The 19,788-nt window shown below is 43.3% G+C and overlaps 1 protein-coding gene and 1 non-coding gene across 27 annotated transcripts in view; one reads left to right on the top strand and one right to left on the bottom strand.

The window, feature by feature from the left end:
* Clasp1 (cytoplasmic linker associated protein 1) overlaps positions 1-19,788 on the bottom strand; it is a 251,589-nt gene that overhangs the window by 150,164 nt on the left and 81,637 nt on the right. For all 26 annotated transcript variants that reach the window (XM_074070502.1, XM_074070503.1, XM_074070504.1 and 23 more), the window contains 5 exons: positions 14,712-14,790; positions 13,296-13,399; positions 12,437-12,528; positions 10,800-10,875; positions 2,002-2,099 (listed from right to left, as the gene is read on the bottom strand). In XM_074070502.1, coding sequence (XP_073926603.1) covers positions 2,002-2,099; positions 10,800-10,875; positions 12,437-12,528; positions 13,296-13,399; positions 14,712-14,790 — 449 coding nt within the window. The remainder of the gene's footprint in view (positions 1-2,001; positions 2,100-10,799; positions 10,876-12,436; positions 12,529-13,295; positions 13,400-14,711; positions 14,791-19,788) is intronic.
* LOC141422994 (U4atac minor spliceosomal RNA) lies at positions 15,359-15,484 on the top strand. Its single transcript, XR_012447673.1, has one exon. It is a non-coding gene; the product is annotated as a U4atac minor spliceosomal RNA (small nuclear RNA).

Below are 19,788 nucleotides of genomic sequence, written 5' to 3'. Positions count from 1 at the left end.
CAAATTCTAAAATATTTTCTTAGTTCTATGGAATCTTGCTCAACTGAAAACCCCATTATACTCATAAAATAGTAGATAAATCCATAGTGAGATAAGAGGTCTAAAATATTCAAGATATCCAGTCAGTCTCATAGAGGAGGCACTAAGTTTTCTGAACAATGATACGATAATTTAAAAGTTTCATCTTACTTGGGTACATCCCCAACAAAATAATGGTGGCAACCAGACCTCTGACCCTCAGAAGATAGATCTTTGATACTATCTTGTAATAAATATAAAAAAACACGCAGTATCAGCTTCTTTCACTGGAGTATGGTTCCTGAGGAGCAGCCAAGTTCTCCAGATGGCCAGAGCTTACAGCAGTAAAGAGGGTGGCCTATATCCCTAACACCACCCTCTCCATTGTGGTCCACAATTTTGGGGAAGGATTTTACGCAACATGAGAGCAGAAACTTTCACACTTTCATTCCTATTCAAAGGTCCAAGCCCCTCTGCAGATTCCTTTCAACACTGAAAAGAGAGAAAGGGGGGGGGGGAGAGGAGGAGGGAGGGAGGGAGGCAGGGAGGGAGGGAGGGAGGGAGGGAGGGAGGGAGGGAGGGAGGGAGGGAGGGAGGCTGGAAAAGTGGCTTCAACCCCAACTCTGCAATCAACACCTCAGGGGCCTCACCAGAATAACCCATTAAACTCACCTCTGGCTTAATGGTTTGTTGAGAGGACTCACGGGACTTCAGCAGTGCCTCAGTTTTACTGGATTTTGTAAGATCTGCATAGACTTTACCAGCTGACCAAAACTTTCAAATTTTGAAACATTTCAGGTTTTTACTCTTCCCTCCTCCTGCCCCAGGTACTGGAGGCTGAGCCAAATCCGCAACCCCTGCCTTTCGGGCTTCTAGATTAGGGATGCTCAACTCTATCCTCATAGATTATCTTTTTGTTAAATAAAGAGCAGTTTTGTTCCCATCTAATTACCTTGTGCACAGCACAGGAGCCACTGGGGTCAGGTATGATTCTCAACAAGGACACACCGCCCCACTCGCCTGCTCACAGAACTCCTGCTTTGGGGTCTGCTACCCACTTCTGTCACATCTGCCTAACAAACAGCAGGAGAGAAGATGTCTATATACTATTTCAGTATTCTGTCCCATAACCAAATGTAACTCTATAACTGTACCTGAAACAGGGTAGAGAAATTTAAAAGGCAGGTCAGAGGAACAGGGTTCAGTCTTGGCTCTGACTCTGACTAGCAGTGAAATCAATCTCTCTCCGTGTCTCTAGGCCTCTTCAGTTCTTCTGGACACAGCTTGTGTGGCTCAGACAAGCTGCTCTGGGAGAACACTCCTGTTCTGACACCTAGCAATTTCACATTGCTATTCCCTTCAAAGAATGACATGGAGCCATATGTTTATAATTCGTTTGGTAATTAGTTTCTCTGCCATTGATAAAATGATTGCTATCCTATTGTTACATTATTTTTTAAATTCTGACTAAGAAAGAATCACTGCAGACTCAAGCTGTCTTGGGTCTGACAAGACACTGGTTCCTGGGCATTGGCTTCTACACATTAAAAGTGACGTGATTGAACAGAAAAACAACACTTCAAAGACGTTTTCACAACTATTATTTATGTTATTTCTAGCCACACACACACTCGGGGAAGGACTCATTCATTCAAACAAGTATATTCTATGCACATACTATCCTAAATGCTGTGCACAAACAAGATGTAGATACACAGAAATCCTACTTTTTGAGTGCTGAACATTTCAACACCAACTGTTTTTAAAAGTGCTTCTAAAACATGGTATGAAACCAGACCAGAGGTCTGGATGAGAAAGTCTTACTTTTGAGGGAGTGAAACAGAAGGGGACCCAGAAGTGTGATGTAGACAAGATCTCCAATCACCAACCCTCTAAGCATGTATTTGTAAAATAAAATTACCACATTAAAAAAAGATGATACCTGGGAAAGAACAGGAAAAAAAAGGAAGAATGTGAACTCACCGGGACTGTGGCAATCCTTTTTTACTGAGATCTGCCCTCACACGTTCTCCTACATGTCTGTAAATTTCCACTAAGCTGTTTATTGCTGCATCTCGAACCTAGATATAAAAGAAGAGATCTTACAACTGCTCTGTGTCATTCCCCAGCACTTGGGACACAACAGGCCATACGCCACCCCAAATTACCACCATTTACCAGCCCAACTGTGAATAATGTCTCTTATACACATTGGACTAGGTAAAGTCACATCTGGAAGTTTTTATTTGCTGACACAATCCCAAAGGGTCTAAGGCATAGGTTCCCACCACCCTCTACCTACATTAATGTTCATATCCCTTAGTTCTTTCCACTCCTGAAAACCAGAACTTTCAGATCATTTTTCCAAAGATTATGGCAGGGGAGTGGGATGCGAGGAGGAGGTGTGTATGTGAATCAGTTCCACAGGGAATCCTAGCCCACCTGGAAAGACCCTGTTTACTCCTTTTGGCCCTGGAACAAAAGAGCTAGAGCTAAGGAGCTTGGGCAGTGCTACAGGGAAGAAATGCCCCAGGCTTACCCCATAGAGAGGGCACCTTGGGTGGGAGCCCTCGTCATGTTCCCTCCTCACCCTGACCCTGCCCTTCTTTCTTTAAAGATCTAATGGTCCTCCTGTGACTTTCTTTCCAGATTTGAATCATCTGAACCTGGCCAGAATTTACTTGCTAGTAGAAACCCTGCGGGCACTTTTTGTTTATCCACAATTGGGCCAATCTTCCTTTCCTGCTCAGACTCAGCCTGTGTACCCACAGGCGAGGGAAGTGTGCTCCTTAGTGGAGATACTGAGGAAAGTTACAAGTTTTCCGAGAATTGCCAATTTGTATGTTTAGAAACCCAAATGAATGAATGACACCTTTAAGCATTAAGCAATTTGGTAATGCCAGCATGGTTTTTTAAATTAATTAATTTTTTAGCATTAGGGATGGAACCCAGGGACTAGTACATAGCAGGCAATAATTTTTTTTAAAGAACTTATAGTAAAAAATTTCACATTCAATAGACAAATGTAAATTCTGCTCAGATGTATGCTTTGCAGTGCTGGCTTTGTGGGAGACAGATTATAGGGAGTGAGGCAAGAGGGAGGGAACAAGGGGAGAATCCAACAGCAGGTGAGAGACAATAAAAGGCCTAGAATAGAAGAGGAGAAAGTTCTGTCTCTTGGAAGGTGGTGTGAATAAGCAAAGGAGATGGGAAAGAGGGGGAAGGAGAAAGTAAAGAAGAAACACTATGGAAGAGGAAGGTACCTCCTGAAATGTGCTTGTAAGGCAGGATTTCACTAGGTCCAGATGAAATGAGACAGGTACCAGGGTTCAAGCAAGATGGCCACTGTGCAAAGGCACTAAAGTAGAGATACACTGTGCATGCTTCTGGAAAGGCAGGTACACCACTCTGATCAGACCCAAATATGAACCAAGAAAGCAGCATGAAGCTGGCAGAGTGGCTCAAGTGGTGGAGTATCTGCCTAGCAAGCAAGAGGCCCTGAGTTCAAGCCCCTGTACAGGAAGGAAAGGAGGAAAGAGGGAGGGAGGGAGGATGAAATAAGACTAATGTGACAGGATAGACTCTTTTCTTGGAGAAATTTAAATATAGATTATATGTTAAACAATATCACTGTATCAATGTTAAAGTTCTTAGATGTAAAAAATCATGTGATTATATTAGAAAACACTTTTGCTATTAGATGATACGCACTGAAGTTTCCAGACATACAATTCTTATGTTTACATGTTACTTTCAAATAGTTCAGAAAAAGATGTGTCAGTCTACAAATGTATGTCCACGTGTACAGAGATACGAAATAAATGTGACAAAATGTTAATTGGTAAATACGGTGTTCACAAAACTGCACTTTCAATTTTTCTTTAAGTTTAAAATTTTGCAAACAAAAACATAGGAAGAAAAATATTGTACTATAAAATAGAACAAAGGCCAGGTGCTCTTGGTGGGAAGAGGGTGTAAGTAATTCAATAGGCAAAGATGGTCAGGCAGCATAATTTTAAACTTGGTCTCCAGGAGGGATGCCAAAGTAATGGCATAAAGGAGACAACAGGAGGGATACAAACAAGTTTATGATTTGGAATACTGAAGGCTACCCTTTGATTTAGTAGGGTCATTTGACAGGTAACTTTACTCATAGTTTCCCCTTCTCTAGTAGAAAAGGTAAATAGTAGGTCATATTACTTTGTCCCTGAAAACCTTATGCTATAGACTGATTTGTGTCAGTCTATAGCAAGGCCTAACCCCAAGGTTAATGTATGTGGAGATGAGGCCTCCAAGGAGGTAATTACGGTTAAATGAGGTGATGTAGGTGGGGCCCTGAAATGACAGGAGTGGTGACCTCACAGGAGGTACTACAGAGCTATATAACCCACAAAAAAAGAGGTCAGATGAGCATACAGTGAGAAGGTAAGCCAGCAAGAGGGCCCTAACTGGAATCCTACCATGTTGGCACTCTCATCTCAGACTTCCAGCCTCCAGAACTATGAGAAAATAGATTTCTGCTGTTTGTGCCCCATTCAGTCTGTTATTTCATGGTGACAGCCAGAGCTGACCAACAGGGATTATCAGTTCATTTTGGAAAAGAAATAGTTTCTAACATTAAGGAACATTTTCACACAGAAAAATGTATATTACAAAGTAGGCAATGCCACTGTGCCTGGACGACCAGAAGTAAGTGCATTATTTCTATTTCCTGGTTAGTGATACATCTGCTTAGTATCCTAGCAGGTCTCCCCGAAGAGCAATTCAATATCCAACTATGTTAAGAGTCTGGGCCATACACAGTTAAGAGACTTAGTAGAAGAATTACCAGCTTCAGGTCAAAGAAGGGAACCTAAGAACCTACTTGGTCATTCACAAGTTGTGTAACCTTGGAAAAAACATTTTAACTTTTAGTTTTAATTTCCTCCATAAGTTGAGGCTTATTTTGAATACTGAAAGAAATATTCAAATATTTGTTGGAAGAAATATTCAACAAATGTCTGAGTGCTTTCTTGGTGAAAATGAACCAAATGCCTACAGAGGGCAGGTGGTACATGATAAATGAGTGGACAGGCTGCAGATAGGATGACACATGGCACAGGCAGGGAACCCACTGGCAGAGTGCAGAGGGAACATGGGAGCCCAGGCACACAGGTCCCTGCCACTTGAACATGCAGGAATGTGGGTACAGCATTGCCAGAGCTTCCAAATGTAAAGTCATCCAAATTCTAAGTGTAAAATTAGGATATTCTGCAGACACATACATGCATACACACACACACAAACACCCACCCAGGTCTAGATCAGCAGTTTGCAACCTATAGTTTGTGTCTATAAAGCACTCAACTCAGTGGCTAGCATTTTCTACATATTTTAAGCCAACTTTCTTAGACTTTGATCATTCCTCAGGCTTAGAAAGCCAGAGGATCAGAAAGCATTTAAGGATCTAAACTACTCCTCAAAGAAGAAATACAAATGAGCAGATTTTCTTTAGCACATCAAAGTATGATGCTCCAATGGAGAAGAGAAGGTTAAGCGAAAGCAATTCACTAGAGAATGAAGGGACAGTGTCATTGTTCGTGAGCATACTGGTTCCACGCTGCCTCGGCTCATCACAGAAAGTAATCCCAAAATTTCAAGTCATTAAGTGCTTAGCGAAAGATACATGCCCCGCCCACGTTGGATGCTGTATACAACCCGAGGTCTCTAATTCATACCGTGTTCTTTCTTCCTTCCTCACAGGGCCACTGCTTACTAGAACACAGAGGATGAAGAGAAGGCTAGCAAGGTGAGCCCCCTACTCTGGGGCCACAGCTGGTAACATAGAGTGAGGCTCTGTACTGCCAGCTCTCTGGGCACAAGATCACCCTCTTCTCATGAGTCTCCTGCATCCCAAAAGGGGTCAACATGAAGGCTTCCTCAGAATTAAGTACTCACAGGAAGGCTTCAGCCCGGGGTTGTGGCACAGGGAGGCAATCTGTAACCACAGATAATCTAAGTCCTCCCAACTCCCAGTCTTCCTAGATGGCTAGCACAGCCCACAGCTAGCCACCTTAGTGAGTGATAACACAGGGCTGGGAGCACAACAAGCCAGGACATGGCGTGGGAGCTCTGTTGGCCCTGGCAAAGGGTTGTCTTTTCCCTCCTCCACCCTGGCTGGGCAGAGCACCAAAACAGTAAGACAGTATAACCTTTGAAGGTGTGCAGCATACTCCTTAGCAAGATGAGCAGGGGATGCCCTTTGGACAGAGGCTGGCTGAGGAGTCAAGACTGGGAACCCTAGGGTTTTCAGGCAGAATGTGGGCTTTAACTCCAGGGACTCCCATAGGCATCTTTGGGTACTAGCTGCCTTTGCTCCTGCCCTGCCCTGCCCTCTTTGTCAGCACACGGGCTGAGCTGGAATCCGCACCTCAGGAACAGAAGCCTGCTCTCCTTAGTAGGCAGCTATCATATAGCCCTGGTCCCCTCGCAGTGACTGGTCATGCAGGGTGGGATGCAACTGTCTACAACGCCACATGAGGGAACCTGTAAGAATGCTCTGCTCTTGGAAAGAAAGAGCTGTCACAAAGGGACACTGTCTGGTACATTGAGAATGAGAGAATGACTCATTCATGGGGAACTGGAGTGACAATGGTATCAGGGCTGTTTTTGAAGAAAAAAGCCCTTATCTTTTAAGGTACTTGGAATTAAATGGTATCTAAGACTTGCTTTAAAGCATTCTAAATTTTGATTCAAAATAATGGGACCTGGGAGGGGAAACATGAAATTAAACTGGCTCCGTCTGACTAGCTGAAGATGGATAGTGGTCCATGGAATGTGTGGTGTTGCTCTCATCACTTCTGTGCATGTTTGAACCTTTTGATGTGGAAAGTTGGTGCTCAGGCTCCCAACTAAGCCTTCCCTGTGTATGCACATCCAGTTGTACCTGTGCTGCGCCCAAAGGGACAGCTAAGAGGACAAAGTCCACTGTGACTTACAGAGTTCCTTGCAGACAAAAGCATCCTGATCCACAGAACTGTACATCTCTGGAAGACCCCCCAAGAAGCTTCTGGGAGGCCTGCCCTGACAGCTACTTTGTACTCGGAGCACTATGAACATGAATTTGTATCCTCTAAGGCTGGAGTGATTAACAGAGTTCACTCTTTCTTTCTTTAACTTTACTTATTTTTTACTTCTTTATACTTATAATAGGTCTTGAACTCAGAGTCCCACACGTGTAGACAGGCACTCTATACCACTTGAGCCACACTCCCAACCCTTTTTGCTTTAATTTTATTTTCCAGATAGGGTCTCACAATTTTGCCTGGGGCTAGCCTCAGACCTCAATCCTCCTACCTAAGCCTCCCGTGTAGCTGAAATTACAAATGTGCACCACCATGCCCAGCCATCTTAAACACCAAGTCCAGCTGACATTGCCTTAAAAGTTGTGAGAGGACTCTGCAAACTCGTGACAAGGCAATGAAGGGCTGGAGGCTAACTCCTCCACCAGACACCTGAGGGTGGTGAGCACTAACAAACACAAAAGTCCTCTCTAGTCTTTCCAAGGAAGGGAAAGTCTTTCCAAGAGTTATAAGGTGGCCTAGGACTATAAACAGGAACAAGGTACAGTCCTGACCCTCAAAGTCAGGAACTTGAAGAAAAGCATAATGGGAAAATTAAAGGCAAGTAAGGTCTGACATGGCGTTCAATGGTAGTGTGCACTTGGCATGTGCAAGGCCCTGGGTTCAAGCTCCAGCACACATTCAAATACTTTTTTAAAGTTTCTCACTTTCAGTCATATGAAAATTGTTTTATCTCCTTGCATCTTCATGAAAAATTATGCAATCTTTGTGATGGGCATCTACAGCAACTAGATGCAACCGCATTTAAAGCTATCTGGCATTTAAGCTGCATTATTATGGCTACCGATAATCAGTTCAGGAGCACCAACCATTTAATGACATTGATTTTTTGATACAGAGGTTTGTGTATAGTGTTCTCAATATGTGGCATAAGTATGCCACTGCCAATATTATGAGTACACTTCAAGATAGTCATGTTGGGCTGGCAGAGTGGCTCAAGCAGCAGAGCACCTACCTAGCAAGCACGGAGCCTGAGTTCAAACCCCAGTACTACACACACACACACAAAAAGTGACATTATTCTACAATGAGGTGTTTTCATCTATTTAAAACATTATACATCCAAGATTTCATAGAAACCAACTGGCACATGGCAGTTTGTGATTATGGCAAATGAAAATGATTATCTCAGACTACGAGAACACTGGTAAGCAATGTGGCCCTTCTAACAGTCTTCTACCTAGTTCTACAGCTCACTCCTGGGGCAAGAACAGTCACCCTCCAAAGCATTTTCACAAGGAATGGGGACTGAGACACTTATTGCTGTTCTAACAGGGAAACTGAGGCTCAAGATCCAAGTGCCCACAAAGGTCAGCTGGCTGTTAAATGGAAAGGCAGGAGAGATGCCAGGCCACGTTTTTAAGCAGGCTTCCTATATTGCACTGGGATGTGCCAGCTGAGAGGCTGACACACACTCATATTAACTCACTATGGTCAAGACTCAATGCTCTCTTAAAGTCAGACAACTGAATGTGGCACTGTGCTGCCCACGTGAAATTAATCTATACCACCTCCAAAACAAGGAAAACCTTGCCAGGAGAGACCTTACAAGTCAACCCCTGCTCCAGACCTAAAGGAGAAAAATGGTATCTGGAAGCAGCCCAACACAAGAACAGACCAGTCCCTCCACCCTTGCTACAGTCTTCAGGGAACTTCTCTGTGCTGGTGTGGGGCAGACTACTAACTGAGAGGTCCTAGCAGAAAATTTCAGAAGAGAAAACCTAGGAAGAATCAGACATTCTCAGAGACTCACTGGAAAAGCTTCAAGGACCAGAATGTGACTGTTTCAAAACTTTAAATGTTAAAACAGTCCACTTCCAATGTCCCTCGAAATCTACAAGGAATCTGTGCCCTTTTAGGCAGGGAACCGCTGACACTATCCCACAGTATACACACATCAGGGGAGGGTCCAGGGATAGCAAGATGTGTCCTTCACATCTCCACTTCAGCTGTGCACACAGGACAAACCCAACAGGTGCCACCTAGGATGACACCACTGAGACCGCCTAGAATCTAGTTTGGGGACACTGTCACACACACTTTTGCTTACATGGAGCTGTCCCCTCCACACCTTCTGAAGGACGGCACCCACCTTAGTTGACAATATGATGCTCAAGTGACATCATACTAGCGACCCTCCTTCAAATTCCATCTGTCCTGATGCGGCAAGCCCAGAGGGAAAGCTCTTGGGAGGTGTGGGGGCAAGAGTTAAGGGCAGAACAGGAGGACTGGGTGACCCTACTGCATGTGGTGACACCTGGCAAGACACTGCAGTGGAATCCCTGCCCCTCCCCAAACCAGATGCTGAACAATGTCACAGTGTAGTCCTACATGCTGTCTTTCAAGTCTGTTCTGTCTCCGCAATACAAGTCCACTTAGGGAGGCCAATTTTCACTCCTAGGCTCCAAGGTCTCCCTACAGGCCCAATGTGAATGTCCACATCACTTGTCTGGCCAATGGAAGCATTTAAATCAGGGACAAAGAACCCCACCTAGCCAAAATAGCTTTTCTGCTTAATTAAGAGGTACCGTGTGGTAGCAGTGACATCCTCAAAGTGTGACTTCTATAAGGACTTTCAAACACAGAAAACAAAAACAGAAAGACCAAAGTAGGGGATAAAGGCAAAATAATCCAAAAATTACTTTAGTCAAATTTTTAATTAACATTTAGTATAAAGTATGATTCAATGATCAAGAATGTTCAAGAATTGTATTTCTAACAGCATGCACCTTCAGTGAAGGCTGAGTAAGAGAAAGAGGATAAGCACAGGAGACAGAAAAGGTACAAGCACCACAAGAGACACCAGAGAGGAGGTGAAGCACTGGCTACTGACAGGAAGGATGATGAATGGAGAATAGGGGACGGAGAACAGGAAGGACCAGACCCAGAGGGACTGGAACCAGTTAATGGAGAGTTGCCATAACATCTCTGGAGGGCAATTTAGCAATCAAGACTTCAAATGAGATGCCTACTGACTACATCTACTTCTTTTGTTAAGTTACTGCCCCATTTTCTGCCTTCCTATCTAATGAAGTGACTTTCCATTCTACAAGTTTGACGTAATAAAAATGACCGGGCAAGAAAAAGAACTGAACTAGGCCAGCCCTGGAGGCCAGGCTTGGAATGCTTCTTCAACTGTCTAATGGATGATCACAGAGCAGATGCCATGAGACTGTGATGCCTGGTGGCCATAGTACAGATGACCAGCTCCTCTTCTATCAGTTGCTAAGGAAGGAGTACTTTCTTTTTTTCCATAAAGCACATTCTTAAGGGTTCAGATCAAAGACTTTCTACAAGGATATACACCTCCCAAAGCAAAATACAGAAAAGCCATCTCAGGCCCCTTTTCTAATCATTCTCATCCCAACTCCATCCCTACCCCTTGTGGCTACAGAGAGGGTGACCAGAGTAGTCTTACTGGTAGACTGGACTGGATGACATCATTTTATAGGTTAGTGACCTCTCGGCTTTATGTATAGTAGGTGGGAGAGTGACCACCACATTTGCTGGTGATATCTAAAGCAATAATTAGAGTTCTATAATGACAAGTATGTCCCACCACCTATGGTATGTCTGGTATTCTATGCACAGAATACCAGAATGCATCTGAGTGGTCTTTAAGCAATGACTTTTTCCCCCAGGATTTTCTTTCTCACTCACCTGGCTATTTGGATCTCCAAGTAAGTTACATATATGTGGCACAATCTTGCTTAGTGTTAGAGTATGTGCTCCAGAGCTGAAAACAAAGGGAGAATGTTGTTATTAGTGAGAACAAAGGAAAGAAAGAGGCCTGTGTCCCCACCTGCCCTATCTCTCCCTCCCCAGAGCTCTATTACCCCTTACTCCAAGGTTCTCTCCATGCCATCCATCTGGTTCCAAAGTAAATGTGCCTCAATGGCCTCTTTGCACAGAGCTAAAACCCTTCAGTGGCCTAGCCCCTTTACCTAGAACCCACCTCTTGCCATCTTGCTTGCTTCACATATGCTAGTTCTGCATTACTGTGTCAAGTCACACTTCTGTCCTGCCAAATTCAGTGGACCCAACCACACTGCAAGTTCCTTGAGGGTTATCACTGGAAAGTCCTTGCAGGCTGTGGCACAGTTCCTGCTCTTGTTAATGCTGATGCACAAGAAGACTGTGACCAAATGCCTGCAAGAGTGTCCATCTACACACTGCCCTACTGGGGACCTTCATGTTATCCACACCTTCTACCACCACAAGCATTGCTGCCACAAGCATCCTCTGAAAATACACTGATAAAATGGCACAATAAACTCTGGAACATATTTGGCAGTTTCCTTTAAAATTAGAAATGGGTTTACCAAATGACCTGCCATTGCCCTTGTGCTGATCAAAGAGAGTCGAAAGCCTCTGTTTATGTAACAACTTGCATGTGCATGTTTGTAACAACTTCATCTTTAACAGCCCCAAACTGAAATTCCCTCAAATTTTCCTTGATATGTGGATAGTTAAATGAACTGGGATACATCTCTATTATGGAATTACACTCAACAAAAACCAAAGTGAACCACTGCTACCATCACCAACATATGTTGCAACTCTAAGGAATTATATTTTGCAAGGAGGGGGTGGAGTGGCAGGAAGTCATCTCAAAAGATTGTATACTATATGACTGCATTTATATAATGTTCTTTTTTTATAACTTTTTATTAAGAATATTAATAGTACGGGGGGTTTCACTGTGATGCTGGCATAAATGTGTACAGTGAATTTAAAGAAGTTCACCCCCTCTATTTTATCCCCTTAACCCTTTCCTTTCCTCACATTTCCAAACAATGTTTGATGGGTTTCCTACGCTTGCTATCTATCCATCTATAAAACATAATATTCTCTTTTTCTTCCCCAGCAGTACTGGGGTTTGAACTTGGAGCATTCCTGCTTGCTAGACAAGGACTCTACCATCTGAGCCACACCCCCAGCACTATTACATAACATTCTTAAAATGACAAAATCATAGAGATGGAGTATGGGTTAATGGTTACAACAGGCTAAGTGGGGCTTCAGAGGGGCAGTGGGAGAGAACCCACTAGACAATACAGTTGTATACACTGCAGGCAAGAGTATACCCAGAGCAATCTGAATAAGCTCAATGAATTGCACAGTATTGTTTTCCTGGTGTTGACACTGTGCTATACAATGTAACTGCTGGGGTTGAGGAGGGGCACACTTCCCAGGGTGTTTCTTTGCAACTGCCTATAAATCCATAATTACTTCAGAATAAAAGGTTTTTCAAAAGCTTCAGCCAAGTAACACTTCCAGGGTCTTCCCAGACTTACGCATTGAGTGTTGCAATAAGGCAAAGACAGATGCCTTCTCTTGTGCGGAAATTCTTGTGTTTGAAGCCTCCGAGCATTCTGTCCCACACATACTGCAAGTGGCAAAGAACAGGTAAGAGGATAGAAACTTCTTAACAGGTCAACAGAGGAGAAGCCTCTTGGCAGGAGCCAAATTGGTCCCGTTCTCCACCGACTCACTCAATGCTTTTCAAGAGCATACTAAAGAATGACAACACATACTATTTTATCAAACAGATCAAGTTAAAATGTTCAAAACACGTACATTTATGTGTTGTAGTTCTCTCAACAACTCGGAAAAGGAGGTATAATTGGCCCTATTTTATAAGGACTGATTTATAAGAGAAAACTAAGGCCAAAGGAGAGCAGGTGACCTACAAAGGTCACATACTCACCCCCACTGCTCTCTGCCTGGACAGCTCTCACCACCCTATTCACAAGTCAAACACTTGCAAGTTTATCTTTCCCTGGGAAGACTTTTGCTGACTGGTCCAACTGCACCCTGAGCAATGGTCCACTAGTGGGACCTTGGAAGGCAAGGCTGTGTTTGTATATTCTAGCAGGCCCAGCTCGCTAGCCAGGGACCAGAGCTCTGGTCAGACCTCCTGGCTCTCCAGACACCACAGCTGCCTCTTTTCAGAGAAATGAAGAGCTAATCACATAAATGAGCTAAAAAGTTTAATGGATTAAGCCAAGCACAAAACCCATGTTAGATCTACCACTTTATTCAAATGATACATTTTGCTGCGTATTTACTTAAATATCGTATTTTGGGTGGCAGATCCAATGTTATGAACATGTTCACCTATGCAAATATGTAGCACAGTACTCTTTGCCATACCTGGGGATTAGCAGCTTGATCCATGATCTTTAGCAGCAGAGTCTGGTCTTGTTCCCTCACAGAATCTTTAGCATCTCCCAGTCTGTCTATTAGACTTGGCAGTACTGGAAATCAAAATGGAAATTAATCAAATGGGAGAGTCTGTGGTCACCTGGCCTAACTCATGGACCTCATTCTAAAACCACCCAATCCTGCTCACAACCCTACTCTTGCTGAAATCCGTAAGAGTAACCACAAAATCCTCTGCATGAACAATTTGTCTCCTTCCTGACCCCACCTTTCTCCAGTCAGCTCCAGACATATAAAGTGGTGAGATATTAAAATGGATGGATTTGGCAGAAAAGGGAGGATACAAAAACAAGAAAGAGGGTGATGGGCTCCAGCACATCTGCTGGGGGAGGGTGGAGGAGACGGGTGCTTATGGATCAATCCATGTTTCACTGGCCTTGTGAGCTTCTTGTTTTACATCACACAGAGATACACACACCAGATGGAGCCCTGCTCTCCACACCTGCTCCTCACACTGAAGTGTGAGCCATCCTAGAGTGCTCCAGGGGCCAGAGGTAAGCTTACTGGACTTTATGTGAGTCCATAAACCTCTACTACAAGAGACATACCTGAATAATTCAGTTAATTTAGAGAAAAAGGGAACTTACAATATGAAATTTCTAAAAGGGAGTTTTCTTTTATGGTTCATTATTTTTTAAAGGTTACACTGACCAGAAGGCTACAGAGGACAACACATAGGAACTAAAAGAAATGGAGAAATTCTGTAAGGAAATGATTGCATAAACAGAGATGTTCAGTGCTTATATTGCTATTGTGAAAAACCAGAAGTCGGGAATTTACTGATGTCTAAACCATCTCCAAATCTATGAAATCTGTGGTGGTTTTGCTGACATTGCTTTTCCTTCAAAATAAGAAACTGAGTATTCACTGCATATATGCAGTGACATTAACATTCAAGGTGAAAATAGTAATGTCAACAATAATCATCCGTGGAAAAATCCAACTGGATTTTTTTGCAGGACTTCTCCATGAAAACTGTTGCTCAGTAAAGGGCTGAGGACAAACATGACTTGGCTGGTACAAAAGGATGATGGTTAATTTTGCAAATAATACTTCATCAGAACAGTACCATATTAAAACACAATTCCGTATTACAACGTGAAGGCTAGAAGCAAGCAGAATGGGGAGGGGGACAAAATGTCAGTAGGTGCAGTAAGGCGAGGGAGGAGGCAATGCAGGCTCAGCTGCGGAAGGTGGGAGGGGGAAGGAAAGCTGACCGGGTTGGGGGGAAGGGGGGCGTTGGGAGGGGCGTGACAAGCATGACTGGACCACAGGAGTGGCAGCTTAGGTGGAGGAACTGAGGAGAGTGACAGAGGGCTGCGAGTCAGGACCCAGTTCCGCACTCACCTGTGCCAATCTGCGCCTTGAACCGATCCTGCAGCCGAGTCACCAGGGCCGACAGAATGTCCATGCCCAGAAGAACCACCTGCAAAGAGAAACACCCGGAGCGCGTTAACTGCGCGACTGGGGAGCAGGGCTCCTGCCCACTCTCTAGGAGGAAGACGCCCCTACAAGTCTGGCCTCCGTGGTCCCGAGCCCGGAGGGCACCTGCCGACTGGGAAGGCTAAAACTGATTAGCAAGGGGAAAAGGGGAAGGATGCTCCTGTAGAAAAAGCTGTTTACAGTTGTACCAAAAAATAGTCCGTGAGGCAAAATGAAAGAAAAGGCAGCCACAGCGCGGTGCAACTCCTGAGGCGCCAGCCAACTCCAAGAGTGTGCCGCAGTCCCGCCCCCTGCCGCCCCGCCCTAGAGGGGCGCGTATGCAAATTTTTGGACAGACGGCGCGCGTGGTCTTCTGGGTAAAAACAAGCCGCTGTTATGTGGCTCCTCAGAAGTCTCAAGAAAAAAAAAAACGATAGATGGTTAGCATCGAGAGCTGTGATTACTGGAGATACTAGCTACCGGGTAGACTAGGGTGGAACTCCGGGATTAGTCACCACAACCCAACCTGGTATTGGCGCCTCCTGCTTGCACCGCACGCACCGTTGGCAGCAACCATCCTTTTCTTGGGGTTGCGTTACTGTCCAATGAGCGTTTAGCGAGGACAGTACTGCTAACACCTACACAACACATTCGCATCAACTAGAGCTCTGCTTTACTTTGGTGCAATTTTTGGAAAAATGAAAAAAAAACCTCTTTTCCCTGTTTTGCAAGTTAAAAAAATAGTAAACCACAGGTAGCTAGAATCGCTAGGTGGCGCTAAGAATACGTATATACCAAATTTAGATGAACACAGCCGGCTTTTATTTTCCAGCTTCAAATAGAGAGCCATTTCTGTGTGGTACAGTAACTTCACTGGAATAGTCATTAGCACAGCAGTCAATAGTGCCTGTGCCTGTAACTCAAAAGCAAGGAAAGGCTTTGGTATTCAGCTATGAAATACAGTGCTTCAAAACAAGAAATCCAAAATTGCTCCATTCATCACAATACATAAACTGGCCTTACAACTGGCTACTTAGCTATATCAAAGGAATGAGTTTTTCACCTTTTTTTTTTTTTTAATAAAGACAAGGCTAATTTGTAAGCAGATTTTTAGAAAAGACATTCTGTAATGATGTAAAACATTTGAAAATAATGGCTTTACTTTCAAGCTAAAGAGGACTTAGGCTTCACACTTCGTCTTCCTTCCAAAGAGTACTATATGGGGGGAGTGGGATTTTAGAGTGGAGAAATTTGACAAACCTCAGCCAGGTGACCGAGGTCAACAGGAATAATGATAATTCATGCTAGTGATTTTCACTTGATATAATGTGATTAAAACATAACATTACCTCCATGATACTCCAAAGCTCATTAGTCCAGTCTAATCATAAGAAAACAGAAACTCCAACAGTGGGGCTCCTACAAAACACCTGACCTGGAAACTGTCAAGGTTAAAAACAAAAGAAGTCTGAAAAATTATCACAGCTAAGAGAAACCAAAAGAGATATGACAGCTAAATGTAATGTGACATCCTGGACAGAAAAAGTGACATTTTTTCTTAGGTAAAAACTAAGGAAATCTGACTAATGCATATGTATTCATTAATAATAATCTATTAATACTGGCTCATTAAGTGTAACAAATATACCAGATCAATGTTAGGTGTAATAATAGGAAAAGCGGGCATGGGACATACATATGGGGGTGCTCTGTTCTACCTTGACAGTTTTTTTGTAAATCTAAAACTCTCCTAAAAAATAAAGTTTAGTTTTAAAAAGGAGCAGCCCATCATTTAATTGAAAATGACTTTCCCTTGATGAAATCCTAAGTATCTGTACAGCTGCATTACTGCTTGTAAATAGGGGAGGTAGTCATTATGGAAAAATTAACAATGCTACCTTCAGTTCCCACCACAGCCTCATAAATCACTCAAGACTACGGTGGGAGAGTGATTAACATATCTGTGCAATCTGGGAGAAGTGGCCTTGCAGCTTTTCTTGAATGATGTTCACCGGGAAGACTGGCAGATATGGCTAAGTCCCAGAGAAACAGGACAAGGGAGGTCAAGGGCACAGGCAGCAAGAGAACAGAGCAGGATAAACAACTGGGCCTTGGAAAGAAGGCAAGGGACTGCAGAGACTCAGGGCCAGGGATGGAAGTCAATTACCCACCAGCTTTTCACAACCCAGAGCCTTCTGTTTTCATTTCCCCACTGGAGAAGAGTCCACCAGGAGGAGAGTCCTTGATCAGAAAACCAGAAAGATTAGCTGTGAAGCCTCTCTGAGCCTTCATTTCCTCATTTGTAAAGGGGGACCAATAACAGCTACCTCATTAGTTGTGTACATAAAGTGTGTGGCCCCCATCACAGATCACTGTCTGTGCCATTAGCACCCAGCATGGGTGCCAAGAGAAAGCATGGGGCTGTGCTTTGAAAAATCTGGCTTCCCACACAAGAAACAAAAACCTCCATGCCAAGGGAAGAGCACCACCAAGGTGCTCTGTGCACAGTGAACCAGGCAGGGATGGGGAGCAGCAGGGCAGTCCCAAACAAAGCCATGTGGACAAAGACAGTGGGAGCCACGAAGGGGCTAAAAAGGGGGAGTGCCAGGTCCTTTAGCCAGGACCTGTGGCACCAGGCAAGTTGATCTGGAGGGTAGAGGCAAGTGAAGTCAGGATGCCTCCAGCACTTGCTGTCTTTAATCTTCACTGTGCTGCTAACTCTGCATAGCCCTAAGCAGCATTTTACCTCATTACCTGTGCTGATGTTTGCTTCCCCAGCTGAAAGCCCTGAAGTATGAAGAACACTGAGTTTTCCATTTGCTCAGAATTTCCCTAATATACAGCACAATGCTGGGTACATGGTAGAGGAGCAGTGAAGTCCTACCTTACTGACTAGTTATGAACCACTCTGGAAGAGATGAGTTCTCAGGATTCAAAAGTTTCTTTATCCTAAAAACTTTAAAAAGATGCTTTTGTAAAGGAGGAAATATGGCCGACTAAGTAACAAGGCCCAACATTCCTGCTAAGAACAACTAAATATGCTTCTATAATATAAAACAAGCATCAGAGAAGAACTATCAGGTCAAGATGCATAAAATGAAAATTCAGAGATGGGAAGAGGCCACTAAGCCATTGGCAATCAACTTGATAAACTCTTGGCTCCTCTAAGAGGACAAAAGTTAGACTGAAAGCCCTCCAAGGGTGTGGAGGAGTAACCCCATACCTTGGGCTAGATACCCAATGTCTATGCCTTCACACCATGGGACGCAGAAGAGCCCTAATCCCTGACAGCTGTTGAAGGTGAACTTGGCCCATGTGTGACCTGGAGCCCTAGCAGATAAAAACACAAATCAGTTCTGAGTGGAGAGAACACCAACTTAGTCTAGCCCTCAATTTACTTATGTAAAAAAACAATTTGAAAGATAACGTCCAAAACATAGCCAAAGATAATTTGCATGCAGGGTAATATAGTTGAAAATTAGCAGAAACAAAGGCCCACTTGAATTCTGAATATGAGAATAATCAGGAACAGATAACAACTCTTACTATGTCTAAAAAGATAAAATGTGATGAAAATTGAGGGAAAAGAAATGACGGCTTTTAAAATTACACAGATTTTTAAAAGAACCAAACGGCAGACAAATTAAGTACCCAATGGATGTACTTTGTTTTAAGTGCATTGGATACGGATGAAGAGAGAATTAAACTGAAAACAAAATACACAGAAAAGATCCAAAAGAAAGCACAGATGAGCAAAGGGATGGGAATTTCAAAAGGGTACATAAGAGACAGAGAATAAGGAACTAACATAAGCTTAAACAGATTCAAGAGGAAGTTAGAGAGGCAACAGATAAGATGCAATAGCTGATGTTAAGCTCTGGAAACAACCCAGGTACCCTACCACTAATGAATAGATCAAGAAAATGTGGTATAGATACACAATGGAGTTTTATCAGCCACAAGGAATAATGACAACATGTGGTTTGAAGGTAAATGGATGCAACTATAGGACATCATATAAAGTGAAATAAGCCAGGTTCAGAAAAACAAAGGCCGCAAGTTTGCTCTCCTGTGTAGAAGATAGATCCAAAAGATAAACACATACACAAACAAAAAAACCATGATCATGTACAAACTCAGATGTAGAACATGTTTCTAACAGTGGAAGTACTCTGCAACTCGGGGAAGGAGAAAAGGAAAAGGACAGAGCATCCACAATATCGTAGAACGTAACATCTGTGAAGGCAGAGGACATAAGGATGTATACTGAAAGCTGCTGAAAATGGGGATGGGAGGGAAGGGGTAAGAGAGTAATGGAAGGGGTTGAACGGACCAAAGTAAAGTAGATTCACACAGGAACACATTAAGAAACCCCTTGGAACATTGACTTAAATATTAATAACAAAAGACAGAACTGTAAAATAGGTATGGGGGGGGTACTTGTGGGAGGGGGGAGGGTGAATGAAGGAGATTAAGGTGAGGGTATATGGTTGATGGACTTCATATACTTACATAAAATAGAACAAAGAAACCTCTTGCAATTGCCTTAAGTGGGGCGGGGAGAGGTCGCAGGGGAGAGACAGTAAGGGTGATCTAACCAATGTACAATATAAGCCTATTTGGGATTGTCATAATAAATCCCCTCTGTACAAAGAATATATCTAATATTTTTAATGCAGGAAAAGAACATTAGGTGAAAACCAAGAAAAAAAAAATGAATATTATAGGGCTGGCAGAGTGGCTCAAGCAATAGGGCGCCTGCCCAGAAAGGGTGAAGCCCTAAGTTCAAACCTCAGTACTGCCAAAAAAAAAATAATAAAATGTGACTTTTCACATAGAAAATTGGAGGGAAAAAAGAAAAAGATGACTACTATTTAAAAAAAAAAAAAGCAAGAGTTGGTGAGGCTGTGATGGGAAGCTCTATACGGTAGGACAGAATAGGAGTCACTGTGGAAGTTGGTAGGAGGGTGCTCTAAAATTAAACATATGACCCCATGACCCA

Source organism: Castor canadensis, chromosome 4 (assembly GCF_047511655.1).
Source record: "Castor canadensis chromosome 4, mCasCan1.hap1v2, whole genome shotgun sequence".
NCBI lineage: Eukaryota > Metazoa > Chordata > Mammalia > Rodentia > Castoridae > Castor > Castor canadensis.
Note: the sequence above shows the minus strand (reverse complement) of the source record. Positions and strands in the feature narration are given on the sequence as shown.